The sequence below is a fragment of the Heterodontus francisci genome, chromosome 2 (genome assembly GCF_036365525.1).
Source record: "Heterodontus francisci isolate sHetFra1 chromosome 2, sHetFra1.hap1, whole genome shotgun sequence".
Lineage (NCBI taxonomy): Eukaryota > Metazoa > Chordata > Chondrichthyes > Heterodontiformes > Heterodontidae > Heterodontus > Heterodontus francisci.
The window spans coordinates 75277437-75298112 of record NC_090372.1 but is presented as its reverse complement, the minus strand read 5'-3'; the positions used below and the strand labels follow the sequence as shown (position 1 = coordinate 75298112).

Genomic DNA, 20676 nt, shown 5'->3' with positions numbered 1-20676 from the left:
TACCTTTGTAACAGGCACCTCTAATTTCCTGATTTATACTGTGTCCTACATTACCACTACTGTTTGGCCGATAAACAATTCCTACCAATGTTTGCTGCCCTTTGCTGTTTCTTAGCTCCACCTAAGCTGATTCTACATCTAGATCTTCTGATCTAAGATCCTCTCTCACTAATGACAAATCTCATCCTTTATTAACAGCGCTACCCCACCTCCTTTTCCTTTTTGCCTATCCATCCTAAATGTCAAATACCCTTGGACACTCAGTCCCCAGCCTCGATCACCCTGCAGCCATATTCCCTAATGGCAATTAAATCATACCCCATGTTTACTTCCATTTGTGCCATCAATTCATCTACCTTGAGTGTTTTTGGAGCTGCACCCATCCAGGCAAGTGGAGACTATTCCATCACACTCCTGTGCATGTGCTGTGTGCATTCAGATAGATTGCCTTTAATTCTGTCTTTTTATTATTTTTGCAGAAGCTGGGCGTTTTTTCCTTAGAAAAGAGAAGGTTGAGTGGAGATTTGATAGAAGTGTTCAAAATCATGAGGGGTCTAGACAGAGTAGATAGAGAGAAACTGTTCCCTTTGGCTAAGGGGTTGAGAACTAGAGGGCACAGATTTAAGGTGATTGGCAAAAAGAACCAAAGGCAACATGAGAAAACATTGTTTTACGCAACGATTTGGAATGCACTGCATTGGAGGGTGGTGGAGGCAGATTCAGTTGTAGCTTTCAAAAGAGATTTGAAATAAGCACCTGAAGATAAAACATTTGCAGGGTTATGGTAAAAGGGTGGAGGAGTGGGACTAGCTGAATTGCTCTTGCAGAGAGCCGGCATGAACTCGAGGGGTTGAATGACTTCCTTCTGTGCTGTAACCATTTTATGATTCTATATGGATGGCAGAGTTAAACCCATGGTTGAGGGCTTCCGTGCCAGGTAGGATGAGACTGGGACAGAGGCAAGCTATTCGTAAAACTCTATGTGGATGTAGACAGTCTTTATACTGGTGAGGTTATGGGGTCAGAAGCTTGGCTCTGGGTGCTCTAGAATGTTGAGGATGTAAACAGTCTGGTTTAGGATGAGAATGTCATGGAAGGGAGATGGAATCAGTGGCAAGGACACAGAGTTTGTGGCAAGAGCCAAAGATGATGCTTTGAGCCCTTTCAATGCTTAATTGAGTGAAGTTGTGAGTCAACAGAGACTGAATGTCAGACAAGCATTCTGCCAAAACAGTGGCGGGTTGAGTTCAGGATATGGTGGAAAGGTAGAGCTAGGTGTCATGAGTGTACATGTGGAAGCTAAATTCGTGTCTTTGGATGATGTTGTCATGGGCAACATGTACAGGAGGTATAGAAGGGAACCAAGGATAGATCTTTGAGGGATTTCAGAGATAACGGTATAGGGATTGAAAGAAAAGCCATCGCTGCAGTGCATTGGCTATAGTTTGATGGGCTATAGCGGAACTAAATAAGGGCAATTCCACTGAGCTGGATAATGGAGGAGAGAGATTGAAGGAGCATGGTATGGTCCACCATGCCAGAGGCTGCAGAGAGGACAAGGAAAGACAGTGCACCATGGTCACAGTCACATTTGTAATTTTAATTAGGGGTGTTCCAATAGTGTGGCAGGAATGGAAACCAGATTCAATCATGAAGCAGAATTCTGTTTACAACTAAATGGAACAAATATCTGAAAATCAGCTCTGCTTAGGAGTTCAGCTTATATTTTTCATAAAATTAATGTTTTTATCACCTTTGGATTTAAGTTTCCAACATGTAGTAAGAGGTATACAGTACACGAAGTGTTAATATTACAGCTGAGCCACTGTGGTTTGTTCTCCACTGTGCCAGTGGTCCTTTCTTCAGAATGGTAGAATTATTCTTTAATAGAGGCTTTGGTTATCTCCTACAGATTTATAGGTTTCTAAATGGCAAGAGAGAAAATTGATATCAGCAAGTATAAATTTGCAACAAAATATTATAGTGTCACAAAAGGATGCTACATAAGTAATCATTTGATAGACTAAACTTTCTCAATATCCAAATTTTCTATATAAAAAGGAATTGTAGCATATATATTGTTAATGGGTGCACATGTTAAGGTGAAGACCTATTTTATTTAATAAATTGGTTTGGGTTTTTCTGCACTAAGGGATGCTGGAGTGGTTGTAAGTGTGTGCTCGTATGCCCAGTGACATGTTATTATGAGGATTGACAGTGTCTGTCAAGCATTTTGATAGCCTGAGCAGTAGATCACTCACACAGCAACAGTGTTCTTATGTAGAAAATATCACATGTTCCTCCCAATTTACAGGGAAACAGCAATAACATTTTATCATGGTTGAGGGCCCAGTAGCTGCTTCCTATTAAACTTGGCCTTTTGGATACCTGTCCAGGATTAATTTGTTGATTTTCAAATGGAAACTCAGACCCTCCACTGAAGCATGACTTGCTTGGAGAGGCACAATCTGAATGACAATTATGTTGTAGGCTGGTTTTAGGCCATTACAAATATGGACCCAGTGGAAAGCAAAGATTTCAGTAACTGATTTTAATAACATGTCCAATTTAAACTGTCAGTTATGTGAGCACTTGTGGGATGGTTCTTAGAAGGATAACATAACAAAAAGTTCTAACGTGCTATTATAATAATACACTTGAAAAAATGTTTTGAATTAAAGAATAACGGTTCCCCCAAAGAGATTTATATCCTGTACTAAATGCCAGGTTTTGGAAGTTGCAGATTAAATTGTGTGCTATCTCGGGAGATTTCATTCATGACTGTAATGGTTACTTTCCATTTCTTACATTTAATAAGGAAACATAAATCAAATTATATTTTTTTCTCGTTGCCATAGTTATTAACTCTGCTTCATCTTCCTCAACATCCCTTGACTTCTGGGGGGGTGGGGAGGAGATGGGGATGAATAAAATATAATTTGAACACCTATGCATGCTTGCAGCATAATTATTAGAATATGTTTTAACATAATTAAATGTGGAGAAATATAGGCATTTTTCTCAAAACCAAAGCCTTTTTCAACAAATGATCTATCAACATTATGGGTAGCTGAGAAACCATCTTTACCTTAACCTGGTGACCTCTGTAAAGTGTAAGGTGAGAAAGACTGCAGAAATTTATTTGCAGCATTATTAGTACTTTAAGGTTTTTAAGATTTGAAATTATCTTCTCTACTCTGGAATTATTAAAAACCAAAAATGTTCAGTGTTTTAGTCTCCATTTATAAAGATTGCAGCTTTTCTGTTGTGAAGTCGACCTCGGATGTTAAGGGATTATGATAGCTTTTCTATTTTCCCCCCATTGGTATGATTATCTCTTGTGACTTGAGCTGATAGTATTTCATCTTAAAGACCTACTTAGATCATGCTGTGCGATTCATGGAGTATGGAGCCCAATTAGTTATGAGCCACGTTACTTTTGCCACAATGTTTAGCACATTGAAACAAAAGTATGAGCTGTTGAAGGGGAGTAAATGATGTCAAATTTTCAAAAAATTATTAATTACTGTTTCATGTAACCCAATTAAAATTATTGTTTATTAAATAGAATCCTGTTCTTGATCCAGCAGCATGAAATGAATTACTGCATTTGAACTTTTCATTTTGATATTTCTACAAAGCAAACTTGCATGGGAGACAATTGGAGATGCTTCATTAAGAAAGAGCATCTTAAGGATATAATGTTTTAAAGAAAAGTCATTCTGTAAACACTTTGGGAGTGTTATGGGTGGGGACCAGCAATCGCACAGGAGCATCACCACTTGCAAGTTCCCCTTAAAGTCACACAATGTCCTGACTTGGAAATATGTCATTGTTCCTTCATCGCTGGATCAAAATCCTGGAACTTGCTATCCAACAGCAGTATACCTACACCACACGGACTGCAGAAGTTCAAGAAGGTGGTTCACCACCATCACCTAAGGGGCAATTAAGGGTGGGCAACAAATGCTGGCCCTGCCAGCGATGCTCACATCCCATGAATGAATAATAGGAATCAGTGGCAGGGCTGTTGGATATCTATGTAATGCCACCATCTCTTTTATTGCAGGATGTGAATTAAGCATAATGATCCCTTTTCATTGATTAGTCATTGGAGACCAAAGAAGAGAAACAGACAGACAGAATGGTCACCCTGTAGGTGAAATGTCCCTGTTTAGTGCACAGCTTCTGTGAAGTGTGCGTTTCAAACATATGATGGAGACGTTCCCGATTTATATTAAAACCAGACCCATATGAGCTGCTGTTGACATGTACATTACCCACAGTGCACTGGCCTTTCACCACTGCAGTACACAGCTTTTATGTTTCAAAATCAACTATACCAGCTTGATAAGAAACTTGGCAGTGTTCATGTGTGAATTATAGGCCTGAGTGATTACAGAGTAGTTTCCATTTTACCAGCTTGACAGGGAACTCTCTCTCTTGGCTGGCATAATCTGCAGTACTTCTTTACCCAGAAGGTGGTTAGAATGTGGAACTTACTGCCACGTGGAGTAGTTGAGGCAAATAGCACAGCTACCTTATAATGGGAAGCTAGCTATGTACATGAGAGAAAAGAATATGCTGGTAGGGTGGGAAGTGGCTGGTGTGGAGAATAAACACTGGCATAGACCAGTGGGGCCCGTTTCTTTGCTGTAAATTCTATGTAAAGAACCTAGCATGTGGAAGGTGAGCTGGCTCCCAATGATGCATGGGTTTCAAATGAGAAACCATCCAGCAATGCATTAGTTCAGTAACATGTATGTGTTTCCCAACAGAGTACTGAAAGTTCTCTGAGATTTTAGCACAGTTAAAAAGCTGGTAAATGCAAGAGCTTGTGAATTTGAGTTTAGTAGTTGCCAGAACTGATTCCTGCATCCACATCTGTGTTGATACTTGTATCACTTTCAATGTCAGCATTCAAAGTCTCATTCAGGAAGGTTGGTTGGCTCTTTTAAAGCAGAATTATTCAATTCAGAATTATTCTATATTATATATGTGATACCCATTTAAAGAATGGGGTATAAGTATGCTTTGATTTGGATTTTGAATATTAAAATATTTACATTGCTGGATAGTAGAGTATACCACATTTCTGGGAATGAAGCAATTGGGATTGGTCCATTATCCATCTAGAACTACTAGCATGGAAGCCACTTGAAACAAATAGGGAATATTAGTATCATAGAGGTATACAGCACAGAAACAGGCCCTTCGGCCCATCGTGTCTGTGCCAGCCATCAAGCACCTAACGATTCTAATCCCATTTTCCAGCACTTGGCCCGTAGCCTTGTATGCTATGGCGTTTCAAGTGCTCATCTAGTGGTATCAGTTTGGGTAATAAAGGATCTGTGGTGTCATGGAGGAATTTGGGTCCATCCCAATATAGATTCCCTTGTCATCTTTTCTGTGAAAATGAAACATGGGATATCTCCCATGGAGGGAGGATGTCAGAACCCATAAAAGAGAATTCCAGTATTTAGGCCCCTGTGGGAGGTAGCTGTATGTCACAGCAATACTCCAAATACAGTTAGCATCCTGTCTGAAGCCTTATGTTAAAAGAATTTACATTCAGACATCCAGGTGTTCAGTTCAATAGATAAAAGGGTTGACTGGGCCACAATGAGTTGCACAACATTGCAGAGATGGCAAGACTTACCACTGACCCGGGTTCAATTCTGGGTACTGCCTGTGCGGAGTTTGCAAGTTCTCCCTGTGTCTGCGTGGGTTTCCTCCGGGTGCTCCGGTTTCCTCCCACAAGCCAAAGACTTGCTGGTTGATAGGTTAATTGGCCATTATAAATTGCCCCTAGTATAGGTAGGTGGTAGGGAAATATAGGGACAGGTGGGGATGTGGTAGGAATATGGAATTAGTGTAGGATTAGTATCAATGGGGGTTGATGGTCGGCACAGACTCGTTGGGCCGAAGGGCCTGTTTCAGTGCTGTATCTCTGTAACTGTAACTGCAGTTACCCATGAAGTGGAGATTTTGGACATGGGTACCTGGGCAGCAGTTCACAATATTGTGTAAAAAATATATAGTTTTATGATTTTAGCAATTCCATCTGAATTAATATTATTCATCCAATTTCATCCTTTCACTGGATTAATAATCCAGATGCCCATGCTAATGCCTTGGAGATGTGTTCAAATCCCACCATGGCAGCTGGTGGAATTTGAATTCAACGTATTAAGGAATTTAATTGATTAGTAAAAAAAGAAATCTGGAATTGAAAGCTCTTCACAATAATAGTACCATGAAACTATCACCGATTGTCGTAAAAACCCATCTCATTCACTAATATCTTTTAGGGAAGGAAATCTGCCATCCTTGCCTGATCTGGCCTACATGTGACTCCAGATCCACAGCAATGTGTTTGACTCTCAACTGCCCTCTGAAATGGCCTAGCAAGCCACTCAGTTCAAGGGCGATTTAGGAATGGGCAACAAATGTCCATCACCCAGAGTGGCTGGGTAGCAGCACTACTGACCGAGCTGGCCGACTCCTAAAAGACATATCTGCTAGACTGGGTCTGCGGCAGGTGGTGGGGGAACCAACACGAGGAAAAGACATACTTGACCTTGTCCTCACCAATCTGCCTGCCGCAGATGCTTCCGTCCATGACTGTATTGGTAGGAGTGACCACCGCACAGTCCTTGTGGAGACAAAGTCCCGCCTTCACATTGAGGATACCGTCCATCATGTTGTGTGGCACTATCACCGTGCTAAATGGGATAGATTTTGAACAGATCTAGCAATGCAAAACTGGGCATCCATGAGGCGCTGTGGGCCATCAGCAGCAGCAGAATTGTACTCAACCACAATCTGTAACCTCGTGGCCCAGCATATCCCCCACTCTACCATTACCATCAAGCCAGGAGACCAACCCTGGTTCAATGAAGAGTGCAGGAGGGCATGCCAGGAGCAGCACCAGGCATACCTCAAAATGAGGTGTCAACCTGGTGAAGCTACAACACAGGACTACTTGCATGCCAGAGTGCATAAGCAGCATGCAATAGACAGAGCTAAGCGATCCCATTACCAACGGATCAGATCTAAGCTCTGCAGTCCTGCCACATCCAGTCGTGAATGGTGGTGGACAATTAAACAACTAACTGGAGGAGGTGGCTCCACAAATATCCCCATCCTCAATGATGGGGGAGCCCAGTACATCAGTGCGAAAGATAAGGCTGAAGCATTTGCAACAATCTTCAGCCAGAAGTGCCGAGTTGATGATCCATCTCAGTCCCCTCCTGAAGTCCCCAGCATTGCAGATGCCAGACTTCAGCCAATTCGATTCACTCCGCGTGATATCAAGAAACGACTGAAGGCACTGGATACTGCAAAGACTATGGGTCCTGACAATATTCCGGCAATACTACTGAAGACCTGTGCTCCAGAACTTGTTGCACCCCTAGCCAAGCTGTTCCAGTATAGCTACAACACTGGCATCTACCCGGCAATGTGGAGAATTGCCCAGGTATGTCCTGTACACAAAAAGCAGGACAGGTCCAACCCGGCCAATTACCGCCCCATCAGTCTACTCTCAGTCATCAGTAAAGCGATGGAAGGTGTCATCAACAGTGCCAACAAGCAACACTTGCTTAGTAATAATCTGCTCAGTGACGCTCAGTTTGGGTTCTGCCAGGGCCACTCAGCTCCTGACCTCATTACAACCTTGGTTCAAACATGGACAAAAGAGCTGAACTGGTGAGGTGAGAGTGACTGCCCTGGACATCAAGGCAGTATTTGACCGAGTATGGCATCAACGAGCCCTAGCAAAATTGGAGTCAATGGGAATCAGGGGGAAAACTCTCTCCTGGTTGGAGTCATACCTGGCGCAAAGGAAGATGTCTGTGGTTGTTGGAGGTCAATCATCTGAGCTCCAGGACATCATTGCAGGCGTTCCTCAGGGTAGTGTGCTAGGCCCAACCATCTTCAACTGCTTCATCAATGACCTTCCTTCAATCATAAGGTCTGAAGTGGGGATGTTTGTTGATGATTGCACAATGTTCAGCACCATTCGCGACAACTCAAATACTGAAGCAGTCCGTGTAGAAATGCAGCAAGACCTGGTCAATAACCAGGCTTGGGCTGATAAGTGGCAAGTAACATTTGCGCCACACAAGTGCCAGGCAATGACCACCTCCAACAAGAGAGAATCTAAACATCTCCCCCTGACATTCAATGGCATTACCATCACTGAATCCCCCACTATCAACATCCTCGGGGCTACCATTGACCAGAAACTGAATTGGAGTAGTCATATAAATACCGTGGCTACAAGAGCAGGTCAGAGGCTAGGAATCCTGCGGCGAGTAACTCACCTCCTAACTCCCCAAAGCCTGTCCACCATCTACAAGGCACAAGTCAGGAGTGCGATGGAATACTCTCCACTTGCCTGGATGGGTGCAGCTCCAACAACACTCAGGAAGCTCGACACCATCCAGAACAAAGCAGCCCACTTGATTGGCACACCATCTGCAAATATTCACTCCCTCCACCACTGACGCACAGTGGCAGCAGTGTGTACCATCTACAAGATGCACTGCAGCAACGCACCAAGGCTCCTTTGACAGCACCTTTCAAACCAGCGACCTCTACCACCTCGAAGGACAAGAGCAGCAGATGCATGGGAACATCACCACCTGCAAGTTCCCCTCCAAGCCACACACCATCCTGACTTGGAACTATATTGCCGTTCCTTCACTTGTCGCTGGGTCAAAACCCTGGAACTCCCTTCCTAACAGCACTGTGGGTGTACCTACCTCACAAGGACTGCAGCGGTTCAAGAAGGCAGCTCACCAGCACCTTCTCACGGGCAATTAGGGATGGTCAATAAATGCTGGCCGAGCCAGCGACGCCCACATCCCATGAAAGAATAAAGAAAACCTTAGAGGAGAAAATTGTTTGCGTCATTATTGCTAACCTGCTCAGACTTGGTGTCATTTCTGATATGCGTTATTCCACTTCATAGCAATGTGTTACAATAAAAAAAATTAGCTTTTTCTTCTAAAATTAAGTAAAATAATATTTTTTGGAAGCGAAGGTGAAGCAGGGTATTTCTTTTTCTTTCTTAGGGTAGGTTGAGGGTCAGGTGGCTTGATCGTGAGAACATGAGATCATGAGAAGCACACCTGTTTTAGTGCAGTGCTTTGTTATAACAATTGATAAAGGAAGGAAAATATTAGTTTACTCAGTTGAAGTGTAGTTTTGCTTCAGTCTTTGGACAGGTGGTGATTGGTGAGCAGGCGTTATTGCAGAACAAGATGCTGGCAGTGAAGTTTAGGTGATTTGGAGTTTATGGAGGTTAGGGGACCAGCAAGAGGGCATTAAAGAAATTAAGTTTAGGGGTGATGAAAATGTGTGCACAAGTTCCCGCAACGGTGGGTATAATGTTGAGGTAGAAACAATCAATGTTGTGAAAATGAAAATATGTGATCTTACTAATGAATAGAATATGAGGTTTGAAGCTTCACTACGTGTAGAACAGAGCACAGTGGTCATATTTCTCTTAAGTAACCAGATTTGGAATGAGAAGGAGTTGGTGACAAGGTTCAGTGTATCTGACAGGGACCAAAAATAATGACGTCGTTCAATTGGAGGGAATTCTACTCATCCATGACTAAATGTCTGACAATCTCACAGCACAGAGGTGGTTGCGGATAATAAAAAAAGAGCAAACTTGCATTTATATCGTGCTTTATTGCAGACGCTGAAAATATCAAAGCACTTCACAATCAATGAATTACTTTCGAAATGTCGTCCCTGATTTGTAGGCAAATGGGGCAGCCAATTGTGCACAAGGCCCCACAAACAACAAAGAGATGAATGATAAAATAATCTGATTTTAGTGAATAAATGTTGGCTGAACATTGGTACATCTTCTGTGCTTTTCTTCAAAATTATCCCTGAGATATTTTGTATCCATCTAATTAGCAGGCGGGGCCCCAGTTTAATGTATAATTCAAAAGACTGCAGCTTCAACAATGCAGCGGTATCTCAGTATTACAATAAAATGTCATCCTACATTAATTGCAGGGGCTTGAATCCACAACCTTTCGATTTGGGAGTGAATGCTACCAGCTGAGATAGTGGAGGGGTAGAATTGGGTGTTGCCTTCATACAGATGGAGAGCAATTCCATGCTGTGGATGAGTAAAACCAAACTGACCACTTGGCATCAATCTCAGCACAGGAAATAACAAAGGCATACCCAGCCCAGTTGACCCTGCAAAGTACTCCTCATTAATATCTGGGGATTTGTGCCAAAATTGGGGAGCTGCCCCACAGGCTAGTCAAGCAGAAACCTGATACAGTCATACTCAGAATCATACCTTTCAGCCAAGGTCCCAGACTCCTCCATCACCATCCCTGGGTAAATCCTGTCCCATCGGCAGGGCAAACCCACCAGAGGGGAAGGCAAAGCAGTATACAGTCTGGAGGAAGTGGCCTAGGAGTCCTCAACATTCATTCTGGACCCCATGAGGTCTCATAGCATCAGTTTAAACATGAGCAAGAAAGCCTCCTGCTTGCCATCTACTCCGAGCTCCAAACACCAGCCCTAGGTACAGACTCCATCCCTCTCCCTCGCAACAGTCTGAGATTAAACCAGTCTGTTTGCAACTTTGATGTCACATTTGACCCCAAGATGAGCTATCAATCTCATATTTGTTTCTCATTAAGACTGCCTATATCCACCTCTGTAACATTGCCTGACTTTGCCCCTGTCTCAGCTCATCTGTTGTTGAAACCCTGATTCATGCCTTCGTTACCTCTAGACTTGACTATTCCATCGCAATCATGGCTGGTCTCCCACATTCTATGCTCCAAAAACATGAGGTCATCCAAAACTCTGCTGCCCACGTCTTAACTCGCACTAAGTCCCATTCCCCTATCACCCCTGTGCTCACTGACCTACATTGGCTCCTGATCAAGCAACATCTTGATTTTAAAATTCTCATCTTTGTTTTCAAATCTCTCCATGGCCTCACCCCTTCCCCATCCCTGTAATCTCCTGCAGCCCTACAACCCTCCGAGATATCTGCGCACCTCTAATTTTGGCCTCTTGAGCATCCCCGATTTTAATTGCTCCACCCCTGATGGCCACACCTTCAGTTGCCTAGGCTGTCATCTCTGGAATACTCTCCCTACATCTCTCTGCTTCTACCTTGCTTTCCTCCTTTAAGACATCCCTTAAAACCTACCTCTTTAACCAAGCTTTTGGTCATCTGACCTAATGGCCAGAATTTTACACCACCCAGCGGGTCAGATGGTGGCGTGGGGGCGGCGTAAAATTGAGTGGCAGGCTCCGGGAGGCCTACCCGCCCCGCTTCCGCCTCCGGACAAGTTTACGGCATCGGACGGAGGGGTGGGAAATGGCCCGCCCGTCGGAGGTCAATTAAGGCCCTTAAGTGGCCGCTTAAGGGCCCTCGCCCATCTCCACGGGTATTTTACCCATGGGAAGCGGATGTGCTGGGGACATGAAAGGCTGCCCAGCGATAGCTGCCGGCATTTCCGTGCCTGGGGTAGGGGGTATGGCAGTCGGGCACAGGGTGCCCGATTGAGGGCCGCCCCCGCCTCCCAACCCATCCCCGGGACCCAAGATACTCCCCTCCCCCTAAATGACCACTCCAGCCTCACCAGGGAAGGACTGATCCCGCTGGTGAGGCATGGCCCGACTTACCTTCCCTCCTCGATCCATGGCACGGCTGGGTTGCAGTCCCAGCAGTGGCCAGCGCTCCCGGTGGCGCTGCTGGGACTAAGAGCTGCTGGCTCGTTGATTGGCCGGCAGCGCACTGAGGCGGGACCTCCTCCCTCAGGTGCGTGGAAGTCCCGCCTCGAGGCAATTAAAGCCTGGGGACCCATAAAATACCGGATGGATCCCCGGGCTAGATGAAAGCGGGTTCACCACCAACCTTCACATCGGCGTCCAGCTCCCGTTCATCCACCGTAGAATTCCGGCCAATATTTCCTTATGTGGCTCGGTGTTATATTTTGTTTTATAATGCTCCTGTGAAGTGCCTTGGGGCGTTTTATTATGTTAAAGGTGTTATATAAATATAAGTTGTTGTTTACTGAACTCCTTCAGTTGACGAATCAGAACCCTCCATGTTGAACACCAGTTGGAAGAAGCACTGAGCATTGCAAGGGCACAAAATGTACTCTGGGTGGGGGACTTCAATGTTTATCACTAAGTGTGGCTTGGTAGCACCACTGCTGGCTGAGACCTAAAGGACATAGGACTGGGCCTGCGTCAAGTAGTGAGAGAACCAACACGAGGAAAATCTACTTGATCTCATCCTCACCAATCTATCTGTTGCCGATGCATCTATCCATGGCAGTATTGCTGGAATGACTATCGTACAATCCTTGTGGAAACAAATTCCTGCCTTCACACTGAGGACACCCTCCATCACATTGTGTGGCAGTGCCACTGTGCTAAATAGGATCAATTCAGAACCCATCTCACAGCTCATAACTGGGCATCTATGAGGTGCTGTGGGCTATCAACAGCAGCAGAATTGTATTACACCACAATCTTAAACCTCATTACCCAGCATATCCCTCAGTTTACTATTACCATCAAGCCATCAATGAGGAGTGTAAGAGAGCATATTAAGAGCAGCACCGGGCATATCTAAAAATGAGGTGCCAACCTGGTGAATGACACATGACTGCATGCATGCTAAATAGTAGAAGCAGCATCTCATAGACAGTTAAGTTATTTTTTCATTCGGGGGATATGGGCATCGCTGGTCAGGCCAGCATTTATTGCCCATCCCTAATTGCCCTTGAGAGGGTGGTGGTGAGCCGCCTTCTTGAACTGCTGCAGTTCTTTGGGTGTAGGTACACCCACAGTGCTGTTAGGAAGGGAGTTCTAGGATTTTGACCTAGCGAGAGTGCAGGAACGATGATATAGTTCCAAGTCAGGATGGTGTGTGGCTTGGAGGGGAACTTGCAGGTGGTGGTGTTCCTATGCAACTGCTGCCCTTGTCCTTCCAGGTGGGAGAGGTCGTGGGTTTGTAAATTGCTGTCAAAGGAGCCTTGGTGAAGTGATCCCATAACCAATGGATCAGATCAAAGCTCTGCAGTCCTGCCACGCTCAGTCGTGAATGGTGCTGGACAATTAAACAGCTAACGGGAGGAAGCTCCACAAACATCCTCACCCTCAATGATGGCAGAGCCCAGTACATGCCCAGCAAAAGACAAGGCTGAAACATTTGCAACTATCTTCAGCCAGAAGTTTTGAGTGAATGATCCATCTTGACCTCCTCCTGAGTTCCCCACCATCACATGCCAATTCTCAGCCAGTTCGCTTCACTCCACCTGCCAAGAAACAGCTGAGCACACTGGATACAGCAATGGCTATAAGCCCGATAATCTCTCGGCTATGGTGCAGAAAATTTGTGCTCCAGAACTAGCTGTGCTCCTAGACAAGTTGTTCCGGTACAGCTATAGCACTGGCATCTACCTGACAAATTATCCAGGTGTATTTTGTCCACAAAAGACAGGACAAATCCAATCTAGCTAATTACCGTCCCATCAGTCTCCTCTCAATCATTAGCAGTTGTCGTCGACAGCGCTATCGAGCGGCACTTGCACAGCAATAACCTGCTCACCGATGCTCAGTTTGGGTTCCACTAGGACTATTCAGCTCCAGACCTCATTCCAACCTTGGTCCAAACATGGTCAAAAGAGCTCAAATCCAGAGGTGAGGTAGATCAAGATATCATTTGACCAAGGAGCCCTAGAAAATTGAAGTCAATGGGAATCAGAGGGGGTATCCCTCTACTGGCTGGAGTCAGACCTAGCACAAAGGAATATAGTTGAGATTGTTGGAGGCCAGTTATCTCAGCCCTAGGACATTGCTGCAGGAGTTCCCCCGGGCAGTGTCCTAGGCCTAGCCATCTTAACTGCTGCAGCAATGACCTTTCCTTCGTCATAAGGTCAGAAGTGGGAATATTTACTGATGATGGCACAGCGATCAATTCCATTCGCAGCTCCTCAGATAATGAAGCTGTCTCTGCCCATGTGCAGCAAAATCTGGACAACATTCAGGCTTGGGTTGATAAGTGGCAAGTAACATTCGTCCCACACAAGTGCCAGGCAATGAATGTCTCCAATCACAGATAATACAGCCACCTCCCTTTGACATTGAACAGAATTACCATCACCGAATCACACACTATCAACATGCTGGGGTGGGGAGGTCACCATTGACCAGAAACCTAACGGGATGAGTCACATAAATACTCTGTCTACAAGAGCAAGTCAAAGGCTGACCTCCTGACTCCCCAAAGCCTTTCCACCTTCTACAAGGCACAAGTCAGGAGTATGATGGAACACTGTCCACTGCCTAGATGAGTGCAGCTCCAATAACAATCAAGAAGCTCAATACCATCCAGGACAAAGCAACCCACTTGATTGGCACTACATCCACCACCTTAAACCTTCACTCCCTCCACCACCGACATACCATGGCTGCAGTATGTATCATTCTACAAGATGCACTACAGCAACTTGCCAAGGCTTCTTCCACAGCACCTTCCAAACCTGTGACCTCTACCACCCAGAAGAACAAGGGCAGCAGGCACATGGGACTACCACCTGCAAAGTCCCCTCCAAGTCATCTATCATCCTGACCTGGAAATATATCACCGCTCCTTCACTGTTGCTGGGTCAAAACCCTGGAATTTCCTACATAACAAATGGTAGATGGAATTTAGTACAGAAATGTGTGCGGTGATGCATTTTGGCAGAAGGGATCGGGAGAGGCAAAATAAACTTAATAGTACAGTTCTAAAGAGGGTCTGGGGTTTCATGTGCATAAAGCTTTGAAGGTGGCAGGACATATTGAAAGAGGAGTTAACAAAGCATATATGATCTTGGGCGTCATAAGTAAAGGTATTGAAACAAAAGCAGGGAAGTTATGCTGAACCTTTATAAAGCTCTGGTTAGGCCACAACTGGAGTATTTCGTCTAGTTCTGGTCACAATGTTTTCAGATGGATGTGAGAGTCCTTAAAAGAGTGCAGAGGAGATTTGCCAAAATGATTCCAGGGATGAGGGATTTTAGCTACAAGGTTAGGTTGGAGAAGCTGGGGTTGTTCTCCTTGGAGAAAAGATGACTGGGGGAGATTTAATAGAGGTGCAAAATATTATGACAGGTTTAAATAAGGTAGACAAAGAAAACGTGTTCCCATTAGCTAATGGTACAAGTCAAAGGGTCACATTTAAGGTTTTGGGCAAGAGAAGCAGGGGGGATGTGAGGAAGAACTTTTTTTAAGCAGCAAGTGATAATGACCTGGAACTCACTGCCTATGAGGGTGGTGAAAGCAGAGATGATCAACAATTCCAAAAGGAAATTTGAGGGCACTTGAGGGAAATATACTTTCAGGGCTACAGGGATAGAGTAGGGGAATGAGACTGACTGGATTGCTGTCCAGAGAACTGGCCTGGACTCAATAGGCCGAATAGCCTCCTTTTGTGCAATAATGACTATGACTCTATAACAGCATTGTCCATGTACATACAACATAGGTAAATTGGCCATTGTAAATTGCCCCTAATGTAGGTAGGTGGTAGGAGAATGGTGGGGATGTGGTAGGGAATATGGGATGTAGGATTAGTATAAATGGGTGGTTGTTGGTCGGCACAGACTCGGTGGGCTGAAGGGCCTGTTTCAGTGCTGTATCTCTAAAACTAAACTCAACCACATGGACTGCAGTAGTTAAAAAAGTTGGTTCACCTTTACTTTCTCAAGGGCAATTAGGAATGGGCAATAACTGCTCTCCTTGCCACATCCCATGAATGAAAAAAAAAGCGTTTTACAAAGGCATGTCCTCTTGCTGTTTAGAGCTCATCGGAAACCGCGAACCTTCAGCAGCAATTGGGTCTCTGTACCTTTGCACCATTGTTGCCTTTATTCGATAGCAAAATGAGGTAAACTCAACCTCAACTGATCCTTGGATTTGAATCCTCTTGCTGGCTGCAGCATTAATGACCTGTAGCATATGAGACATTTGAGTGCAGCTGTGGTCTGTTAATGATGTTGGAGTGTATGCTAGTACTGTTCACTGGGCACCTACTGTGTAGATAAATGCTGCTGCACAAACTTCCTTGCAGTTGTCCCCTGTCTGTCCCTCCAGTAGCTCTCTTGTGTAATAGCTCTCTTCACCTGCAAAAACATGAGAAGAGAGTTGTCAAAAATTGAATTGTTTATATTGGAAATTTTTGTGAAATCTGTTAGTAATGACCATGAAGATGTGCCTTGCATTGTGCTACTCCACACTGTTTCTTAACAGATATTACAACATACAACTTGGTGCCTCTGCATGAGCCTGAGGACAGAGTTTGGTAGTCTCAGATAAAAACAGTGTAAGGTATGAAATTCTCATATATAGATTTGACAAATCACTTCTCTCAAAATGTCACCTATTTATGAGTCTAATTATTATTGACCTTTCATGTAGTAAAGCACTGTGCTGTTCCTCACTCTCTGCCATTCATAATATTAGTAATAACAGTTTATTTATGATCACAGTTAGTCATTGCATTTATCTATTTGCATACTTCAAAGTAAATAGTCTTGTTACCACAGTGGGCATATTATTGTGCTCTTTTTCATAACATAAAACGCCTTTGTGCTTTAACTGTATGCTTAAAATATTATTTTCTGCAACCTCCTGTCAAACTTTAAACCTCACCAAAAAAGGTCCATGCTGCTCTCAATATCTGCAAAACATAGCAAAATTTCCCACTTTCTGTTTGATGTCCAGCCACCGAGTATGAGATTTATTGGCTCAACAGCTGCGTTCTATTTTGAATGACTTTTAACAATGCTCATGATTGCAGCTTCTACTTCATAGATATTTATGTACAAGATTTCCTTATATCAGTGTTTCCCCATTGTAAAATGTGCAGCAATTACCATCCCCATAGTGAACTGGTATTTCGAAGCATAAAACGACCTGTTTTTAAAAATCAGAGGAAACATTGGCCACATGTTTAAATTTAGGTAACCGCGTAGAAGGAATTAGGAAATAAAGATACATTCTGGAATTTATTTGTATGTGCCATCCATTGAAATCCTGAGAGAAATATTTATTTACTGATTAGTTGTTAAGATTTAACAATTTATGAAACAAAGATTAGAATAAGGAAAATGGAATGTTGTGTGGATATTATTTTGACACTATTTATATCCAGCCTCTGCAATCCAGAGAGTACTGTCTCTTTAAAATTTATTGACCTTGTATTTAATAGCTTGGTTCAATTTGTATATGCTGGGCTGAGTTAGAATCACTTTAATGTCATGTCATAAATCCAAAATAAATGCAGTATCATTTTGGAAGATGCTTACTAGAATGAGACAAATGGCTAACTGGGGTCAAACAGCAGATAACTGGTCAACCGTCCTTGCCCTTTGACCCTAAAACTACTCATCTGTAAATTTTGACAGGCTAGGGCTTGACCCAAAGCTTCTGGCGAAAATTTTGAATATGAGCTCAGGTCGATGCTGGTCAAGCGACACTTACAACCCTGTACCAGGAGTGATGGATGGTGTACCTTCTGCTAACGATTATCAAGGTGGATTTGCAGCAACATTGATGGCAAAGGTACATTTTTTTAAAATAAAGAAATAATTAGCTCTCCCTTTTTTTCTCTGTCCCCTTTAGATTACCCATACCACACGCCATTCAGCCTACTGAGGGAAGGCAGGAAACCTGCCCAAAGACTCTAATGCCATTATGTAACCAGCTGGTTGGAGGTGTTTAATATTGGCATTAAGGCCAACTGTTGAACATCAAATCCTGTCTCCACTGGGATCAAGTAACTCAGCACACTCAGTGAAACCTTGGACTTTCTGGTCTATAATTTCTTTTTTCTGTAATCGTTCACCTCAGCCCATTGTTTTTTTTTCAATGGTCCAGTCAAGAGGATGACTTCATCATTTGATGACATGCAATTTTTTGTATGATCATTCCTTGGAATAGCAAAGATATGACTTTCAGAAACCTACTGTGGTTTGGATGGATATTCTTCCCGTTTTGCTGCTTTCTAGATTGCTTCATGCTGAAAAACATGCCCTAATGAGGCAGGGGGGAGGAGGGGGTGCTGTTTCATTTACTTGCCTTTCAGCCCATTTTTAATTCTGTAACTCTGGGGAAATGCCTGAACCTTACTTTCTACCTTTCCGCATTACGTGGGAAAGGCAAATCCAGTCCCTCACTCTACTGAGCCATGTGAACAATGCAGTGGAACACCAATGCGCTGAATATTAGTAAGAACGTGTGTACAAACTACTGTCAGATACAAATGCACACCCTGCATTTACTTCCTTTGAAGAGCTAAAGATCTAAAATAAAAACAGAAACTTTGGAAAAACAGGATTTCCAGCAGGTTCATTGACTTCTGTAAAGAGAAAACAGGATGATGTTTTGGTTGTGGGTGTTTGGAAGATAAATGATCCCTAAATTGGACTAGAGGAGGGAAGGAGAAATGTGGAGTTCTGTCACAAAGCAAAGTTCAACAATTAAATGGCCAGCAAAAATGATTCCCTAAAAAGGTGGCAAGAGGTGAAAGCTGGTTATGTCGCTGGCCTTAGGAAAGTACAGCATGTGCACTACTCACCAACTAGGCCCACTTCATAGAGAATACACTTCATATCAGGCAAACTGAAAATTACCTGATTTTTCAGTAGCTTGGTTTGTAGATTCCAAAATATGATTGTTTTCCATATACTTCAGGCACTTTGTTGCCCAAAAAATGCTGGAATGTACTTGAATTTATTGTAACAATTGTACAGTCATTGTGGTCTGAATAGGGCTACAATGTTAAGTTCTAAACTATGGTTTAATAAATTATTTTCTAACTGTCCCTCCTTTTCTTCCTTTTAGGATCTGGGGTTAGCACAAAACACTGCCACAAACACTAAAACACCTGCTCTATTAGGATCCTTGTCCCATCAGATTTACAGGATGATGTGTGCACGGGGCTATGCTCAGAAAGACTTCTCTTCAGTGTTTCAGTTCCTGCGCGAAGAGGAGAATATTTAAACTTGACCAACACCAAAATGCATCTCGAGTAATAGTCATGGGAATGTCAATGAGTGTTCAAGTAACTTCAGTTGTCCAACAAAAAAGGATAGGATAATTCTATAGCCATAAATCATGATCCCAGAGAGGCTGTCTAGTTTCTTAGTGAACAGCTTGTGTAATTGTACAGCCAGAAGTCCCTGATTTAACTGTGTGGGATTAGATAATGAAAGCATTTTGAAACTAAATTGCAAGCAAGAGCACTAGGAAGTTTTGAGATATGAGACTGTTACATATTATGTAGGTTTACCCTTTCTTACTGGGGAAATGATAAGGAAGTTAATTTTCTGTTCATTACCAATTACTTCACTGGGAGATGATAATTATGAATTTCATTTTAGCTTTCTGTTTAGTTTTCCTGGATAATAAATAGATCAGTGTCAATGACAAATATAAATAAATAACAACTATTATTTTTTTCTTTAAATATACAATGAAAATATGTTTGTAAATTGAAATAAAATTCTATTAATTATGTGCTGGATTCAATCATCTGTGTTTTTGTTTGGCGTAATTCAGAATCTTTGGTCAATTTATTTTCAGTCTCATGGTCGTCTTGTGTTCAGATCCAAGTCCACAGGAAAAGTGGTTTGAGATTACCCAATCTCATTCCATGTATAATCCTTACAAACTGTCAGAGGGAGAAAGCTTTCACCTCAACAGTCTGACTGGATTTGAACCTAATTTTAAAGAAAATGGAATATCATTAAGGTTAATGGATATAACTGATTATAAATGGAAATGTCTTCTATATTTTAGATCCTTTGTTATTATTACATATGCTAACATATATTTGTGTCCCTATCCCAACCTTCCTACTTTACCTGTATGCCGTTTCTCTTTCAGAAATCAATGTTGAAATAATAAATTGCCTGAGTTAGGTTCTTAGGAACGAATTCCTTAGATTGCAAGATTTTTTTTCCTTTCAGATCGGTAATACTGCTCTGTAGACCTGACTGTCTGAAGATAACAAGTTTACCACGGTATGCAACCCAAGGTTATTTTCTTTTTCCTCACCAATTTTCTTCCCCTCCCACGTCCCCCTCTGAATGTTGGGACGCACTTCCACATGTACTTGTTGCTTTTGATAATTTGACATGATGACATTATTTACATGTGGGCCTTGATGGTGAGTGCCTTCAGACTTTTTGACAGGAGGGTCATTACTACTGAGGCCAATCTTGTCCTCATACAACAGTCCCACAAACTTCCTTCAGAAGCTACTGGATAGCAATCAGGAGCAGGAGCTATGCTCTATTTTTCACTAACACCATGTCCCTCTAGTCTGGGAATTTTAAACAAACTGTTGTGCTCTGTTGCCACCACAGATCAAATCAGCAAACTTGACGCAAACTTGCCTTTTAAAGAAATAAATTAGTCTGGGGAGTCGGATACAAAAAATATCCTATCTCCATCTAAACAGACCATCCTAAGGGTTCACTCCCTAAAGGTCAACCGTGACTTAATGCAATTTTTTGTGACAGGTGTATGCGGCTAAAGCCAAGTGATTGTCATAGGCAAATGAGTTATAGCTGCTTATAGGCTTACAGTGGGCGAATAGGCTGGATTTAAACCTTA

At 43.0% G+C, this 20676-nt stretch overlaps 1 protein-coding gene across 2 annotated transcripts in view; it reads left to right on the top strand.

The window, feature by feature from the left end:
- Positions 1-19994, top strand: part of hibadhb (3-hydroxyisobutyrate dehydrogenase b) — a 568873-nt gene extending 548879 nt beyond the window's left edge. For both annotated transcript variants that reach the window (XM_068059347.1, XM_068059356.1), the window contains 2 exons: positions 17463-17619; positions 18901-19994. In XM_068059347.1, coding sequence (XP_067915448.1) covers positions 17463-17619; positions 18901-19059 — 316 coding nt within the window. In that variant the 3' untranslated portion in view covers positions 19060-19994. The remainder of the gene's footprint in view (positions 1-17462; positions 17620-18900) is intronic.
- The last annotated feature ends 682 nt before the right edge of the window (positions 19995-20676 follow it).